This window comes from Myripristis murdjan, chromosome 10, assembly GCF_902150065.1.
Source record: "Myripristis murdjan chromosome 10, fMyrMur1.1, whole genome shotgun sequence".
NCBI lineage: Eukaryota > Metazoa > Chordata > Actinopteri > Holocentriformes > Holocentridae > Myripristis > Myripristis murdjan.
Window position 1 is genome coordinate 66,381 of NC_043989.1, and position 18,846 is coordinate 85,226.

Here is an 18,846-nt window from a genome sequence, read left to right on the forward strand (position 1 = left end):
GGGAGGGCCTGTGCATTACCGCCCCCGCAGGGGGGCTGGTCTCTTTTTTCTCGTCCTAACCCTAACCCTAACCCGAACGATTTGTGTGCCAGCTGGGTCTTCGGATTGAACAGGTGGTGTGCTTCGAGGGCAACATCCCGTTAGATGTCGACCGAGCGGCGCACTTTGACCTGAAAGCCCTCCTGTTCCTCTTCCATGAGGAGCCACTCCTCCTGCCATTTAAGGACACGATTTTTGGGGATGGACTGCTGAAAGTGGTGAGGGCCGTCGTCGACCACCTGGTGGGCTCTCTCCAGGCCGACCCGGATAAGTACTGTGGGGTGGCAGACTTTGAGGCATGCTGGCGGACCTTCCAGGTGGAGTTGGCACTGGAGGAGCTGGTGCACGGGAGACCCCTCTCACCACTCGACTTTCAGTTGAGCTGTTGCCTAGGCACCAGCTCACTGAACGAAAAGAGCATCACACACCGCAGGGGCTTCCTGGGCCTGGCTCCTCATACCAGTGCCACTTCGGAGGAGAGACCTCCCCTCCTCCCCCCTCCCCCTCCACCTGGATTGAAGGGCCGCAGTAGACTCAACGTGATCACCTTTGTGAGTGCTGTCGGCATGATCATAAATGGTGATTATGTTGACTACAACCACCTGCGCATCCTCCTGATGAGCAAGGTCATTTCTCAAGCAGATCTGCAGAAGCTGCAGATCTTGTCGAGATGGACCTCGCCCAAGATCTTTAACATGATGATATGGAAGCTCCATGAGTCCATCCCTGTGCTCAACATACAGATCCCTACGGGGTTGCAGTGCCTGAAGGAGAACAGAGAGGAGGAGCCATATGAGCAGCCCCTGGAGGATGCTGACATATGACTGCTCGGCGAGACACCCCAGCTGTCATATAGTGAAGTTTGCGGACGACACAGCAGTAGTGGGATGCATCACTAACAGCGATGAGTCCGAATACAGAGAGGAGGGGTAACACCTGGTGCAGTGGTGCAGTGAAAACAACCTCTGCATCAACGTGAAAAAGACGAAGGAGATGGTGGTGGATTTCAGGAAGGACAAGCGCCCTCTCCCTCCCCTGCACATCGGAGAAGCAGCTGTGGAAGTGGTCTCCAGCTTCAGGTACCTGGGTGTGCACTAGGGCTGGGTATTGTTAAGAACCTCACGATTCGATTCGATTTCGATTCGATATTGATTTAAACACTTCGATATCGATTCTGTAATAAGTCGAAATGCTTAAATAATTTTTGCTGCTGACGTTAACTTGGAGTGACACACCCCCAGCTGAAATAAAACATCTGCCAGTGAGTTTATTAAAAGACAGATGTTTTTATGGCGCCGGCACTGGAAAGCAGTAGCCTATATTTAAATATAACTGTTAATATAAGTTAGTTGTAGATAAAAAAAAAAAATCAGCTGTGTTGGTGAGTTGCTGTCACGGCACCTGTTAGATTAAAAATGACTGAGAAGTCGGCAGAAGTATAACTATCAGTCCATGACAAAAATATTTTTTCCAGCGGATATTCTAGTAACAACATGACTGAGCTAGCAGAGCCGTTGGCTGGCTGACAAGGACTAGTTAACGTCAGATCTCATGTATTTCCGCAGAAACGGAGAGAATACCGGCAAAAAACATTGATATTTTGAGAGCGAAATGCTCACAGTACGAATACATCTTGATTATACGTTTAGTTTTGTTGGTAATAGTTGTATAATCACATTATTACATGAGAGGGTGTGCCTGACCGTCATTATTGTCACTTCAGTGATGCGCCCATCAGCATCAAGCTCACCCTCTCGTGTAATAATGCTTAAAAGGATAAAGGATGTGTGGAGTTGCATCTGTTTTGGTTTAGCCACAGGTTGCTGCATAACATCGGCATGGTGTCAGCTAAGGTGGCTGCGCAGGTTCATGGTATTATTACACGACCTTAATACTGCCTGGCACAGTTTACACACGACTTGACTCTTGTCTCTTACCTGTGTTCTGGGGTTACATGTAAATCCAAAGTGAGCCCAACGTCAGGTTTTAAAGTCACAGGTGCCGACTTAACGCTGCTGCTACTTGCTTTCATGTTGTAGTTGTGTACAGTGCGGCTTCCGTCCGCACAACGTGAATCACACGGAGGTGTTGCTCACCGCGCCCCCTACTGGTTAGGAGTTGAATCGATTCAGAGGCTTTTGTGAATCGATATTGAATTGTGAAAAAAGATATTGCAATGCATCGATGAATCGATATTTTTACCCACCCCTAGTGTGCACATATCCAGTGACCTCACCTGGAGCGCCAACACTTCCCGTCTGGTCAGGAAGGCCCACCAGCGTCTCTACTTCCTCAGGAAGCTGCGGAAGGCTGGACTGGGGAGCTCCGTCCTGAGGAGCTTCTACCACTGTGCGGTGGAGAGCGTCCTCTGCACCTGCATCACCGTGTGGCACGGCAGCTGCACTGCTGCTGAGAGGAAGGCTCTGCAGAGGGTGGTGAAGGCTGCACAGAGGACTGTGGGGAGCAGCCTTCCCACCACCTCGGACCTCTACACCTCACGATGCAGGGGGAGGGCCCTCCGCATCTTGAAGGACTCCACCCATCCCGCTCACAGTCTGTTTCAGCCCCTCCCCTCAGGCAGGCAGCTGAGGAGCATCCAGAGCAAGACCACCAGGCTCAGAAACAGCTTCTTCCCTGCAGCTGTCAGACTGTTGAACTCGAGCCATGCTCTGCAGTCTCCCATCTCATTCTCTCTCTCTCCCTTCTCCTGCACAAATCACTTTCCACCATAAGTGCAATATTACTAACATGCTTGTTTAGCACTAAGCTAATTCTGCACTGACCAAGTCCAACAGTTCCATGAATCCCAGTCCCGGGCATCAGGTTCTGTGGCTTGGTCCATTCTATATTACACTGTCTATATTATATATATATATATATATATATATATATATTTATATATACTGTCTATATTTACATAAGCTGTTTATATTTTTCTCTATATTTTTATATTTACTGCTTATATATATATTATATTTATTATTTATTATATATATACTACTTACTTATATATAGGCTGTTTATTTATACTTATTATATATATACTATTTATATTTTTATTTACATTTACATATGCTGTTTACATTTATTTACATATACTGTTTATAGTTTACATACTGTTTATACCCACACATACTGTTTATACCTATATATATATATATATATATATTTATATACTGTTATATATCTTATATTCTATATTTACACTTATATTTACACTTCTTTTTCTGGTCTTTTTTCGGGTTTTTTTTTTGGCTTATACCGGGACCTGAGTGCTAATTTCGTACCACTAGCATGTAAGTGTGAACTGGTATGACAATAAAGTTCCTTGAATCCTTGAATCCTTGAATCCTTGAATCCTTGAAGGATGTGCAGTCTGTTGACCCGGAGGACATGGAGGCCGGGCCTCCTGAGGAGTCCCCAGCCATGTGCCTCCCTGCTCACACCTCCAAGCACTGGAGTGACAAGGAAGACTCTGTGATAAACCTGGACCCCAAAGTCAAGAGGAAGGAGGCTTACAAGAAGTATGTGGAGTCTTGCAAGCTGGCCAAAATCCCTACAAGGACATTGGAGTCCTTCAAGAAAAGGAGGAAACTCTTGATGGACCAGGTGAAGCAACAGTAAATATTACTGTAATTCCTGTGTGTTGATTGTTTGTGTTATTGAAAAATGACCCCCCCCCCCCCCCCAAAAAAAAATTGTTTACTGTCTGTCTATTTCTACATTTGTTTGTCTGTCTGTTTTTATCTCTCTGTATGTCTCTGTCTGTCTGTCTTTGTCAGTCTGACGTCTGTCTCTCTGTGTTCTGTGTATTAAAAAAAAAAAAAAAAAAAAAAAACATTAAAAATCCAAAAAAATTATTACCCTCACAGGGACTCTGCTTTGACGTGGCGTGGGGGCTTAAGTGCCTCAGTGGTCCCAGGGACTCTACTGGTTGGTTCTACCCAGCTGTCCTACTCCTGTTTGGTAAGGCAGGAGTGGCCAGCTGGGTAGAACCTAGAACCTAACCCTAACCCAAACAGTAGAGTCCCTGGGACCACTAGGGCACAACCAAAGAGTACACAAAAAATAATGATAAAAATTAGCATTAGCATTAGCATCGGTTAACTTGGTCCATTGGTTCAAGCCTGGTAGCTTCCCTGAGCCTTACTGCCCTCCGGTGGATGGACTTGGGAAAACACCCAAGTCCAGCCCTAAGCCTGACTGCCCTCGGGTGGCAGAGCCCTAAGGCACATAGCCCAAGGCCTTACCGCCCCTCAGTGGATGGACTTGGGAAAACACCCAAGTCCAGCCCTAAGCCTGACTGCCCTCGGGTGGCAAAGCCCTAAGGGACATGGCCCAAGGCCTTACTGCCCTCCAGTGGATGGACTTGGGAAAACACCCAACCAAATATCAGAAAATTTCACCAAGTGTCATCCAAAAAAGTAACCCTGAAAGGGTCCATTCAACTCCAAATGGTCTCAAACATGCTCCTAACCACTTTCTGGAAGGTCGATTCGGGCTGTGACACCCCCGACTGGACCTCATTGATTTTGAATGGGGAGCGTTTTTTGCCCATAACTCCCGAACAGAAGGTCGTAGACCAAGCTGCCATAATTCGGCCACGAGCTTTCCAACGATGCAATCCCCATCTCTCTACGACTTACCGTTCCCGAGATACAAAGGTTTTAAAGTTGTTTTTTTTTTTTAACAAGTCCCGCCCACTTCCCGACGTCGTAAATGGTCGAGCTTGGTCTCGTTGGAAAGCCAACCCATGAGTATGGGGGGGTAGGACTTGGTTCCAAATCGTTCTCGAGTTATTTCGTTTTGTCCCGATGGGACAAAGCCTTATTCACCCCTTAACCCCTAACCTAACCCTAACCCTCACTTAGACATAAACTTACCAAGCACTGTTTATAAAATGGAATAAAAGTGTTTTTTTGTTTGTTTGTTTGTTTGTTTGTTTTTTCTAACCACCATCGGTAATAATCAGTGAATAAATATACAACTTTTCTGAGAATTGAACCCGGGCCGCCCAAGTGGTAATCATTAATCATAATCATAATAATAAACAGTTATTGTTAAACATTGTTTCCAAGATTTGTACCACAGGCATACACAAACGTGTTTTAAGTTTTAAGTTGAATAAAAATTGCCATATTATTGAAGAAAAACAATAATCTATGTCTTCATCTATCATCATACTTAACATATACATGTGCTTTTATCTCTTCAAATGATGGATAACATTTTAAACACTGGCTACACTGATATAGCAACTTGGAAGCTATGATGGAACTCTATCATTTTAAATGGCGGAAGCTTATATACAGGCTGATGCTGACTGGATAACACCTCTGACACACCCACAAAACAGAGGAAAACTACCTCCTATGCATGTTGCTCTCTGTTACAAAACGTTAAGAGCAAATATATCATTCAATGAGACAACGTCACACGTTACATATCGTAACATCATTGAATACACCCCAGTTTTCATTTGTTCCCTTGTCAGTTAAACTGCTTAATGAGGAAATGTCGCCCCAGGGGAGAGAACGGGGCAGGTGGTGAATGTGCTGTATTGTTTTCTGACACAAAGGTGTACATGTTTTCAGGATGTTGCATGTTGTCAATGTATATGGTATTGTATGTATGTGTCAATGTGTTATTATGTGCAGTGTTATTATGTATGTTGTGCAGCTGGCCCTCTGTCTACAAGACTATTTTCTCTGTTAGGAGACCAATAAAGTGACCCTTGACCCTTGAAAGAATTAATGAACAGCTTTGTTCAAAGTGAATACTGTTTGGTGAATACTGTTATATTTTATATGTTCAGAAAAAATATAAAACACTTCAATATGCTGTGACATCAGTGTTTATTTTACATGTAACGAAAACTACAAGGCTGACAGAAAATGTACAGATTTTGAAATGAAAAGAAATATTTTTAACATGTGCCCTTAATCATTCCTCTGCCTTTATAATGTGGATGGCAGCTCCTCCTCTTCCTCATCCTTCATGTCTTCATCTTCCAATGATTTCAACCTGAGGCAACACAACATATTTAACCACCTGCAGGGGCCACTGTAGAGGCTGTAACTGGGGTGAAACAGCATCAGATAAGCAGTGGTCAATAGGACTTTTCCAGAATCAGATTTCTAAATTATGTTTGTTTTTTTTTTTGTTTTGTTTTTTTGTTTTTTGATAGATAGATATACTTTATTGATCCCAACAAGGGAAATTCTGGTTGTTGGGATCAATATCAAGTATATCTATCTATCTATCTATCTATCTATTGCTTAAGTTATATAATTTACATCACATACTGCTGCTGTAACTAAACCTGAAGCCATCAAACTCAATAGATGCACAATATATTACAAAATATGTTTTGCTTTCTTTTAAAGCAGGAAAAGCTTTGCGTTTTGTTGTTTTGCTGACAGGTTCTTAAGTGTGAACAAGGTAAACACTGGTAACACTAAGAGGTCAAATGTCAAACTGACCTGAGCAGCTGTTTATCACAGAAGGTCCTGAAAGACTGAACTTTGGACTTGGAAAAATAAAGAAAGAGAGACAGACAGACAGGCAGACAGACAGGTAGATAGAAATTATTAGCATTAGGACCATTAGCATTACTAATATTATTATAGTACTACTTCTGCTACTTATTCTAGTAGTATTTGTGTCTAGTTGCCAGCATTACAGTATTACTAGTTTTGTCTATAATTTCTCATGTAGGATACTAAGTACTGCAGTAGTAGTAGAGATAGTGGTAGTTAAGGTGTGTTCAGACCAAATGCAAAGTAGGTGTTTAACGCAGCGCAAATACCTACAAAGTCAAGACGTGAATAGTAGCAGTAGTAGTAGTACTACTAGTAGTAGTAATATTAGCAGTAGTAGAAGTTGTAGTAGCAGTAGAAGAGACTGAGTATAGCTGTAATGTGGGGTTTATGCAGCACCAGTTCCAGCAATAACGGATAAGCCTGAGTCATGTGATCTCATGTGATGTCACAGAGACGGAAGTGAGAACCTCACAATCTGAGACACAAACACAACTGCACCTGCTCAGCCCTTGTACTATAAATACTAACAATACTATCAGTAGTATCAGTACTATTAGTATTAGTTGTATAGAAGTACCAGTACTTCTGTCTCAATAGAATTCAGGCTCATTAAGTTTTCCACCAGCTGATTAATCTGATTGGCAACCTTCTTCTCAAACCTCTGCAGCAGGAGCAACCTACACACAGACACACACACACACACACACACACACACAGAGAGAGAGAAAGAGAGAGGCTTCGTGATTAATCTTTCTTCTTTTCCAATTCCAATTTAGGTCATCACAATCACAAATAAAAAAAGTCCAAATGATGTCTGTGGTCAAACTGCCTGGAGCAAGAAACACTGAAAATGACTAACACCAACATGTTCAATGTGTAGTTTATTTGTTAGAACAGCAGGTGGCAGCAGTGCACCAACATAGTTGAATGAGGCCTCAGTTGTCTTATGTATTTTTAATTAACTAATTAATATAATTCATTAGTAGAAGAATGGATAGCCTGGCAGAGGTGCAGGGAGCCAAAAAAGTTAACAGCTGACTGGATTTATTTCAGCTGCTCTGATTACAGTTCCTTAAAGTCATTGTTATCTGTGTTAATAATAACGGCTGTGGCACTGTCGACCAATAGGGGAATAGAGGGTGTTACCTGTGGTGATGGACAGCTCTGAGGAGGGAGGAGAAGTGTTGTGGATGTTCGCTCAGGGACTGAACAACCTCAGCTTCAACCTTCTTCCAACTACCCTATTAAAGTAAAACTTTGTTTTTATATTTATACTTCAATCAACATATGAATGAATCCATTCACAATAATCCCATAATAATCCCACAGACAGTGAGGTTTGAGCTCCAGATTGAAACCTCAGATGTATTCCAGAAACGTCCTGTCTTTAATCTTTAAGACCCCATGAAATGGAGTCTTACTTTCTTGAGTTGATTTATTTCATGTTGAAACAGGAAATTTGGGCGGGACATGGTGCAGGGAAGAAACATTCACAGTTGCAAAACAACAGGATCTCACCCTGCATTCCAATACCCATACTACCATACTATTTAGTATGCAAGAACAAGAATTATTATGTACCAATACATAGTATGTCAGATGCAGTATGTCAAGAGTACCAGGATGTTCTACTACATCCGCTCAGATTTCACAGTGTGCATGTCAGCATGCTGCTCTGGCCATTCTGACCCACAATCCTTTGTGCAGCAGACGTTACGTTGCACTGACTGAGCTGCGTGTACAAGCCACACCCACATCCGGAAGACAACACACACACACATTGCACTCACCTCGCTCAGTGACAGCAGCAGCAACAGGAAGACAGAAGATTAGAAATATGACATACAACAGTGCATTCAAATGTAAGTACTATACATATTTACTGCTCGTGTGTATTTTTAATACATTAAATCCAATCCAATCCAATCCACTTTATTTATATAGCACATTTCTAAAACATAAAAAGTTTATCAAAGTGCTGCACAGTAATTTACAATAAAAGACACAAAGAAGATAAGAGTCATACAACAGATTTAAAAAACAAAACAAAACATTAAAATACCATTGTTGCACGAAGCTGAGATGATAAAATGTACAACTGTTAGACATACAAATTTACCTCACATGAAGTTGTTGATGATGCACTCGGATATTAAGTATGTTCGCTAGTGTGTTAAGTAAGTTACTAGTTGGTCATCAACATTAACTGCCTTTTCTCACTGGAAAATAATTCGTTTCTAATGTTAAGGTCGAATGGTATCCCTGGCAGACTACATTTTGTCCGACCCAACACATGTACTTTTTGAAGAATACCAGTTGCTGCCATCCAACAGGAGATATAGAGTCCCTATAGCCAGATTAAATAGACTGAGGAACTCCTTTATTCCTCAGTCGGTTAAAATGTTGAATCAGTTGGGCTAGTCAGGGCACTGAATTATTGTTATTGTTGTGTAAGGATATGGAGGCACTGCAGCCACTTTGAGGCATTGCGCCTATAGCACATTATTATATGTCTGATGGATGTCTTATGTTATATGTTATATGTATGTGTGTATATTATTTGGTATTTGTTGTTCTGCCACGAAGAACAAGAGTCTCGGACGCAAGAAAAATTTCAGAAGAGACTCTAACAATAAAAAAGTACTCAACTACTCAACTCAAGGTCGGATGAACACACTGAAAGACTCATTGAATGGAGGACAGAAAATGAGGACCTCTTCACTGGCAAGAGAAATGCGGCCATGAAAGGATTTGAGTGAATAACATTATTATGTGCTTATATACTGATACTTAACTGCTTATTTATACACTTTATACTCGGTTGTGTACTTTTTAGATGTTACATCTTACACTTCTTACTGTCTTCTCAGTCTCCCAGCAAAATAATGTCACAAAGTACAATCAGAGTGACAATACACATCTTTAATCTTGTTCAGTTTCCTGTCCTCTTAGGATGTTTATTGCCACAAATTACCTTCAGGGAAAGGTCCAGCCTGCCTGGGTCAAGAAAAAGTGGGAGAACCTCCAAACAGAAACATAAGGTCAGTAAATATCCTTCCATAAATGAAAGGAATATCATCATACAATAAATTAAATGAATACCATTTTGCCATTAATTAAATGAATAGCACAATACCATTTAAAACAACAACATCTTAACATAGGCTTGGCTGTGGTAAGGAATTTCTTGTGTCCAAACTAATATTGAATATAATCATGTTCCTGGCAGAGCTGAAACACAGTGGAGAGGGGCAGACACTGCTGCAGCCAGGAGATCCCTGACACCCTCACCAGGCTCCGGAGCCTCATATCCAGGCTGTGGACCATCATCTCCTGCTTCATCCTCCTCAGCCTCCATCATGTCACAGCAGGTGATGACAACCAGGGCAAAGGTGGGGCTCACCTCCTGGCCCTGGACAGCATGCTGTTGTACCTGGCCTGCACAGGATTCAGGTTAGGTGCACGGTAGGGTGTCATCAAACAGATGGGGGCAGCCAGAGAGCGGTACCTACCATCACCCAAAATGCACCATCCCTCTGGTGGATAGAGCTGCTGGACATACACAGAACTGTTCTTCAGTATGCGGGCATCATGGACAGACCCTGGAAAGCCACTGCAGGCATCAATGAATCTGCCATGATGGTCGAAGATGGCCTGGAGTTGAATAGAGAAGAACTGCTTCCTATTCAGGTAACAGGCCTCATCCTCTCCAGGGGGGCTTTATCCTTATGTGGCAGCAATCAATGGCACTGACTGCCACATGAAATGCAGGAGATCCTGCAAAGCCGGCAAAGCCGGCACCCACCTCCTTGATTTCCCGACAATCCTTTTCAGAAGCCCAACCACTGCCCAGCTGACTTTGAGAACCATCCTATGGACTGTTGTTTTGGGGATGTCAGATGCCCTCAAGACAACCCTGTTGCCCCCTCCTGGGGCAGAGCAGCTGTGAGTGCAGCTATGGGCTCCCTGCTCATGCAGAGGTCATGGCGGAGGTCAGACACACCATCCAAATAAAGACTCAGGATGGGCATGTTGGGGTTGAGGTGGCAGTATGTTGTGTGGACATGATATGAATGTGAAATAAATGAAACCAATATTATTTAAAAGCCTCATCTGAATTCCTGTAAAATACCATTCTGCCTGTTTTATATTGGTATAACTAATCTCACTCGTGCCAACACTCGTGCCAATGATGGTGATACAGAACACTTCCTTTCATACATGGTTTATTTAATTTGAGATACTAAGACAATAACATATTAGGACTGCAATGATCTGATTATATACCGTCACATATCATACACTCCTCCTTGAACTGCCACCTTATCGTGGTGGAGGGGTTTGTGTGCCCCCTAGGATGGAGCTATATTGCCAGGGGCACTTTGCCCCTGTGAGGGTCTTTCATTGCAAACAGGTCCTAGGTGATGGGCCAGACTAAGAGCAGTTCAAAACCCCCCTTATGAAGAGGAAAATATCGAGGACCGTGATGTTGCCCAGTACGGTGGCCCCACCCTCGAGCCAGGCCTGGGGTTGGGGCTTGTGAGCAAGCGTCTGGTGGCTGGGCCTTTGCCCACAAAGCCCGGGCGGGCCCAGCCCGAACTGGTGACATGGGTCCAACCCTCTGTGGGCTCACCACTCACAAGGGTAGCCGTAAGGGGCTGGTGCTTTGTGGATCGGGCAGTAGTCAAAGGCAGGGGCCTCGGCGACCTGATCCCCGGACACAACGGCTGGCTACTGGGACATGGAATGTCACTGGGGGGGCAGGAACCTGAGCTTGTGCGGGAGGTTGAGAGGTACCGACTAGAAATAGTCAGGCTCACCTCCATGCACAGCTTGGGCTCTAGAACCCAGCTCCTCAAGAAGGGCTGGACCCTCCACTACTCTGGAGTTGTCCTCAGTGAGAGGCGGCGGGCAGGTGTGGGCTTGCTTATAGCCCCCCAGCTTAGCCGCCATGTGTTGGGGTTCACCCCAGTGAACAAGAGGGGCGCCTCTCTGTGCCTTCGGGTTGGGGAGAGGGCTCCCACTGTTGTTTGTGCCTACGGGCCAAATAGCAGTGTAGAGTACCCGGCCTTCTTGGAGTCCCTGGGAGGGGTACTGGATAGTGCTCCGACTGGGGACTCCATTGTTCTATTGGGGGAACTTCAACGCCGATGTGGGCAGCGACAGTGACACCTGGAGTGGGGTGATAGGGAGGAACGGCCTCCCTGATCTGAACCTGAGCAGTGTTCTGTTATTGGACTTCTGCGCTAGTCACAGTTTGATCACAGTTTCATCTGATCTCTGGCCATATGTCTTAGACACTTGGGTGAAGAGAGGGGCTGAGCTGTCAACTGATCACCACCTGGTGGTGAGTTGGATCCACTGGCGGAGCTTGACAGACCTGGCAGGCCCAAACGTACTGTGAGGGTCTGTTGGGAACGTCTGGCTGAACCTTCTGTTGGGGAGGTCTTCAACTCTCACCTTGGGGGTAGCTTCTCCCAGCTCCCGAGGGAGGCTGGGGACATTGAGTCCGAATGGACCATGTTCTCGGCCTCCATTGTCGATGCAGCTGTTCGGAGCTGTGGCCGCAAGGTCTCTGGTGCTTGTCATGGCGGCAATCCCAAAACCCAGTGGTGGACACTGGAAGCAAGGGATGCTGTCAAGAAGGAGCCCTACCGGTCCATGTTGGCCTGTGGAACTCCTGAGGCAGCTGATGGGTACCGGCAGGCCCGGCATGCTGCGGCTTGAGCAGTGGCGGAGGCAAAAACTCGAAGCTGGGAGGAGTTCGGTGAGGCCATGGAGGAGGACTATCGGTCAGCCTTGAAGAGATTCTGGCAAACAGTCCTGCACCTTAGGAAGGGGAGACAGTACTCTGGCAATACTATTTACAGTGCAGGTGGTGAACTGTTGACCTTGACTGAGGATATTGTCAGGCGGTGGAAAGAATACTTCGAGGGTCTCCTCAATCACACCATCACGTCTTCCGTTGAGGAAGCAGAGGCTGAGGGCCCAGAGGTGGAATCGTCCGTCACCCAAGCCGAGGTCACTGGGGTGGTTCGCAAGCTCCTCAGTGGCAGAGCGGCGGAGATGGATGAGATCCGCCCTGAGTATCTCAAGTCTCTGGATGTTGTGGGGCTGTCTTGGCTGACCCGCCCCTGCAACATTGCATAGCGGTTGGGGACAGTGCCTCTAGAGTGGCAGACCAGGGTGGTGGTCCCTCTTTTTAAGAAGGAGGACTGGAAGGTGTGTTCCAATTACAGGGGGATCTCACTTCTCAGCCTACCCAGGAAGGTCTACACCAGGGTATTGGAGAAGAGGATTCAGCCGATAGTCGAACCTCAAATTCAGGAGGAACAATGCAGTTTTCGTCCTGGCCGTGGAACACTGGACCAGCTCTATACCCTGCGGAGGGTGCTTGAGGGTTCATGGGAGTTTGCCCAACCAGTTCACATGTGTTTTGTGGATCTGGAGAAGGCATTTGACCGTGTCCCTTGTGGTACCCTGTGGGGAGTGGCCCAGGAGTATGGGGTCCGAGGCCCTTTGCTAAGGGCTGTTCAGTCCCTGTACGACTGGAGCAGGAGCTTGGTTCGCATTGCTGGCAATAAGTCAGACCTGTTCCCAGTGCATGTTGGACTCCGGCAGGGCTGCACTTTATCACCGGTTCTGTTCATAATCTTTATGGACAGAATATCTAGGAGGAGCTGGGGGACGGAGGGAGTCCCGTTTGGGAGTCACAGGATTTCATTGCTGCTTTTTGCGGATGATGTTGTCCTGTTGGTTGATCCTTCGAAGCAGGACCTTCAGCAGGCACTGGGGCGGTTTGCAGCTGAGTGTGAAGTGGCTGGGATGAGAATCAACACCTCCAATTCCGAGGCCATGGTTCTTGACTGGAAAAGGGTGGCATGCCCTCTCTGGGAGAAGTCCTGCCTCAAATGGAGGAGTTCAAGTATCTCAGGGTCTTGTTTACGAGTGAGGGAAGGATGAAGCGTGAGATTGACAGGCGGATTGGTGCAGCCTCCGCAATGATGCGGTCGGTGTACCGATCCGTCGTGGTGAAGAAGGAGCTGAGCCGAAAGGCAAAGCTCTCGATTTACCAGTCAATCTACGTTCCTACCCTCATCTATGGTCATGAGCTTTGGCTAATGACCAAAAGGATAAGATTGTGGATACAAGCGGCCGAAATGAGTTTCCTTCACAGGGTGGCTGGGTGCTCCCTTAGAGGTAGGGTGAGGAGCTCGGTAACTCGGGAGGAGCTTGGAGTAGAGCCGCTGCTCCTCCACATTGAGAGGAACCGGTTGAGGTGGCTCAGGCATCTGTTTCGGATGCCCCCTGGACGCCTCCCTGGGGAGGTGTTCCAGGCATACCCCACCGGGAGGAGGCCCCGGGGAAGACCCAGGACACGCTGGAGGGACTATGTCTCTCGGATGGCCTGGGAACGCCTTGGTGTTCCTCCTAAGGAGCTGGTGGAAGTGTCTGGGGAGAGGAAAGTCTGGGTGTCTCTGCTCAGACTGCTGCCCCTGCGACCCAGCCCGGATAAGCGGTAGATGATGAGATGAGATGAGATGAGATATGATAGTTTTACAAGACTATGTTTACAACATTTAGTTTATTGTGATTGCACAGAGTACAAGTACTGATTCAATGTTAGGGTTCAACTATGACTACAATATAGAAGATTCTACCAGTATAGGTAGTGGTGTAAGTGTGGTATATCAAATCAAATCAAGATACTTTATTAATCCATAAAGGAAACTGATGTGTCACTACAGCAGCATTCACACAGACAGACACAAAAAAGACACAGCAACCCATAAAATATACAATTAAATACACGACCATTAAATAGAACAGATTTAAAAAAAAAAAAAAAAAAAACTCTAGTGAGGTAGAACAACTTATTGGTCATTAAAAAGCCTTATGGCTGCGGGCAGAAAACACTTTCTGTACCTCTCTGTCTTGAATCTTGGTGGGGTTAGCCTGTCACTGTGTGTACTCTTTCTAAAAACCCCAAGTGCATGGAGTGGGTGACTGTCATTGCTCATGATGGAATGCATCTTTCTAAGCATCCTCACACCAGCTACCTGCTCAACCCCTTCCAGAATGATGTCAATGATATTCCCTGCTTTTCTGATCAGCTTGTTTAGTCTGTTTCTATCAGTTGTATGAACCCCCCCCACCACACCACACCAAAAAACACAGCACTGGCCACAACAGAGTTAAAAAAAAAAAAAAAGGAGCACAGCAGCGGTTTACAGATGTTAAAAGAGCGTAGCCTTCTCAAAAAGTACAGTGCTTTTTTTAGGAGGGGACCTGTTCGACCTTCGTCCCCTGTATGAGGACAGGTTCCTGTTGTGGCCTTTTTTTTTCCTGAAGTCAAAGACCATTTCGCTGGTCTTAGTGATGTTCAACAGGAGATGGTTATTTTGACTCCAATCAACGAATTCACTGATTGTGTGCCTGTGTTCCTCCTCATCTCCACCTCTGATACAGCCCACAACAGCCGAGTCATCAGAGAATTTTTGAAGGAAGCAGGAATCCGAATCATGCTAGAAGTCTGATGTATAGAGGGTGAACAGAACCTTGAGGGCTCCAGTGCTTCTAAAAACAGTCCCTGAGACACAGTTACTGAGCTGTATATTACTGGGTCTAGAGGTTAGATAGTCAGTGATCCAAGAAACCAGCCCCGGCTCCACCAGCATTCTCCCCAACTTCTACAGGGCAGAGTGGGCCATGACAGTCAAATCTGTTAAAATCAGGTTCAGATCGTCTGCCAGGTCCTGGTCACCATCCAGCCGTGACCCACCTTTCCTCTCCAGCCCAGTGATCTTCTTCATACCGGACCAGACCTGCCTTGCCCCATCATGTTGCAATTCTTGTTCCAACTTCTGCCTGTACATGTTTTTTCCCTCCTTAATTTTGCTTTTCAGCTCCTGTTGTATTTCTTTTGCTTTGATCTTGTCACCATTCCTGAAAGCCTGTTTCTTTTGGTTTAACACTGCTTTGAAGTTACTGTTAACCCAGGGCTTATTGTTGGAAAACACCTTATTTCTCTGCTAGGTACAGTGATGTCTGAGCAAAACTTTATATAGTCAGTAATACACTCAGTGAGACCACTGACGTCATCTCCCCAGGACTCACAGAAGACATTCCAGTTTGTCTGCTCCAGACAACACTGAAGAAATACAGTGGATTCTTGGAACCACATTTTCACAGTCTTTGTGGTGGCAGGCAATCTCCTGACAACAGGAGTGTAAGTGGGGGAAAGGTGGACAAGACAGTGGTCTGATCTACCCAGGGATGGCAGACCAGAGAATTTATAGGCGTCTTTCACATTTGCATAAAAAAGATCCAGTGTCTTATCTTCCCTTGTATTGCAGTTCACAAATTGCTTAAAAGTAGGCAAAGTGCTGGAGAGAGAGACATGGTTAAAATCACCAGAGAGAAAGATGAAAGAGTCTGGATATCTTGCTTGCAGTCTTGCGACAGTAAAGTGCACTACATCACAAGCTGTCTCCGCATAGGCAGTCGGGGGAACATAAACAACAATGACGACCACCACAGAGAACTCCCTGGGTAGGTAATATGGCCTTAAACTAACCACAAGGAGTTCAGTGTCCTTGCTGCATGTTTGTTCTTTGATGGTAGCATGTTTAGGGTTACACCATTTATTATTTATAAACATTGCCAGCCCACCACCTTTTTGCTTTCCAGTAGCAGCGGTGCTCCTATCCGCCCGGATAGTCTAAAACCGTCCACAGCTGTTATAGAGTCCGGGATACAATCCCTGAGCCATGTCTCACAGAGGCAAATCAGGCTGCTTTCCCGGTACTCCTTTTGGGAACTAGTCAGACACTCCAATTCTTCCATCTTGTTGTTTAAGGAACGCACATTACCCATGACCACAGACGGGAGAGCAGGTCGAAAAGCTCCCCTCCATGCCCTCTCCCTCAGCCACCTGTTTCTTTTATTTCCAGCTCTAGTTCCCCGGCGTCTCCTCCTCAGTCTTTCTGCCGGGATACTGTGCTTAGATCCGGCCAGTCTAGAGAATGGCACCAGCTCCAGAAGTTCTTGTCAAGAGTAAGTCATGACAGGCTGCTTCACCGTACTCTGTTGTTCCGCAAGGAGTCGTCCCAGGAGTAGGAATGTTTAAAACAGCCCCAGAGTTGTCCACCTCATGATTCCAGAGGAGTTACAAGCACACTATGCTACGATAAAAACAACAAACAGAATCTCAACCCTCTCAAAATTTAAAAGCTATGTAAACCACTTAAGAACAGGTTAAAAACAAACAAACACTGCGCTGCATGTGACAGGCAGCCGCACCACCGGTGCCATATTCCGTAAGGACGCCACCTAAATGATGAATGAAAATGACTAAATATGAATACACTATGGGCCAGGTATGAGCAGTATAGACTATTAAATATATAAATAGTAAAAGTCAAATATTAAGTAATGTAAGAATGCAAGCATGTTACACTACAAATAAACGTATTGTGACTGTAAGGCAGACAGAATATAGTGCCAGCAGCTGACCAGCTTTAAATACATATTTAACAACAAACATCTGCCAGCAACACAGAGCTACATTATATTACCAAAAGTATTCGCTCACCTGCCTTTACTCATACTATGAACTGAAGTGCCATCCCATTCCTAACCCATAGAGTTCAATATGATGTCGGTCCACCTTTTGCAGCTATTACAGCTTCAACTCTTCTGGGAAGACTGTCCACAAGGTTGAGGAGTTTATAGGAATTTTTGACCATTCTTCCAAAAGCGCATTGGTGAGGTCACACACTGATGTTGGTCGAGAAGGCCTGGCTCTCAGTCTCCGCTCTAATTCATCCCAAAGGTGTTCTATCGGGTTCAGGTCAGGACTCTGTGCAGGCCAGTCAAGTTCATCCACACCAGACTCTGTCATCCATGTCTTTATGGACCTTGCTTTGTGCACTGGTGCACAGTCATGTTGGAAGAGGAAGGGGCCCGCTCCAAACTGTTCCCACAAGGTTGGGAGCATGGAATTGTCCAAAATGTTTTGGTATCCTGAAGCATTCAAAGTTCCTTTCACTGGAACTAAGGGGCCAAGCCCAGCTCCTGAAAAACAACCCCACACCATAATTCTTCCTCCACCAAATTTCACAGTCGGCACAATGCAGTCTGAAATGTACCGTTCTCCTGGCAACCTCCAAACCCAGACTCGTCCATCAGATTGCCAGATGGAAAAGCGTGATTCATCACTCCAGAGAACGCGTCTCCACTGCTCTAGAGGCCAGTGGCGGCGTGCTTTACACCATTGCATCCGACGCTTTGCATTGCACTTGGTGATGTGTGGCTTGGCTGCAGCTGCTCGGCCATGGAAACCCATTCCATGAAGCTCTCTGCGTACTGTACTTGGGCTAATCTGAAGGTCACATGAAGTTTGTAGCTCTGTAGCAATAGACTGTGCAGAAAGTCAGCGACCTCTTTGCACTATGCGCTTCAGCATCCGCTGACCCCTCTCCGTCACTTTACGTGGCCTACCACTTCGTGGCTGAGTTGCTGTTGTTCCCAAACGCTTCCATTTTGTTATAATAGAGCTGACAGTTGACTGTGGAATATTTAGGAGCGAGGAAATTTCACGACTGGATTTGTTGCACAGGTGGCATCCTATGACAGTTCCACGCTGGAATTCACTGAGCTCCTGAGAGCGGCCCATTCTTTCACAAATGTCTTGTTTCACAGTCTGCATGCCTGAGTGCTTGATTTTATACACCTGTGGCCAGGCCAAGTGATTAGGACACCTGATTCTGATCATTTGAATGGGTGAGCGAATACTTTTGGTAATATAGTGTATGTGTGAAGGGTGCTCATATGGCTACTGGTGACTAATTCAATAGACAGGCTACTGATAATATAGGCTTGGAGCTGTTTATGTGAACATGTGAAAAACTATGAAAATAACACTGACAGAAAAATGCAGGTTCTTACACTGTAAGGAATAATACTGCATGTGAGCATCATCACGTCAGTTTATAGAAACAACACACATTATGACACAACAGCAACAGAGCTCTTTGGCACCTCTGACAGTGTGCACATGCACGTGCACATCTCTGGCAGCTCGGCGAGAGGCAATTTGCTGCATCTCTGCAGTTTGAAACAGCATCAGCATTCTGACAACAAACTTCAAATGTGGCGGTATGGATGGCGGCGGAAGAGAGCAAGAGGGTTGGAGGTCAGGGATGGCATATGTAGTGTGTCCCAATAGAAAGAAAGATAGATAGATTTACTTTATTGATCCCAA

General features: G+C 45.5%; 1 protein-coding gene across 1 annotated transcript in view; it reads right to left on the reverse strand.

Annotated features, from left to right (window-relative positions):
• Nucleotides 1-5,877: 5,877 nt before the first annotated feature.
• sycp2l (synaptonemal complex protein 2-like) overlaps nucleotides 5,878-18,846 on the reverse strand; it is a 42,132-nt gene continuing 29,163 nt past the window's right edge. Inside the window, exons 25-28 of the mRNA XM_030062822.1 lie at nucleotides 7,728-7,822; nucleotides 7,159-7,258; nucleotides 6,522-6,568; nucleotides 5,878-6,063 (exon numbers count right to left, since the gene is read on the reverse strand). Coding sequence (XP_029918682.1) covers nucleotides 5,997-6,063; nucleotides 6,522-6,568; nucleotides 7,159-7,258; nucleotides 7,728-7,822 — 309 coding nt within the window. The 3' untranslated portion in view covers nucleotides 5,878-5,996. The remainder of the gene's footprint in view (nucleotides 6,064-6,521; nucleotides 6,569-7,158; nucleotides 7,259-7,727; nucleotides 7,823-18,846) is intronic.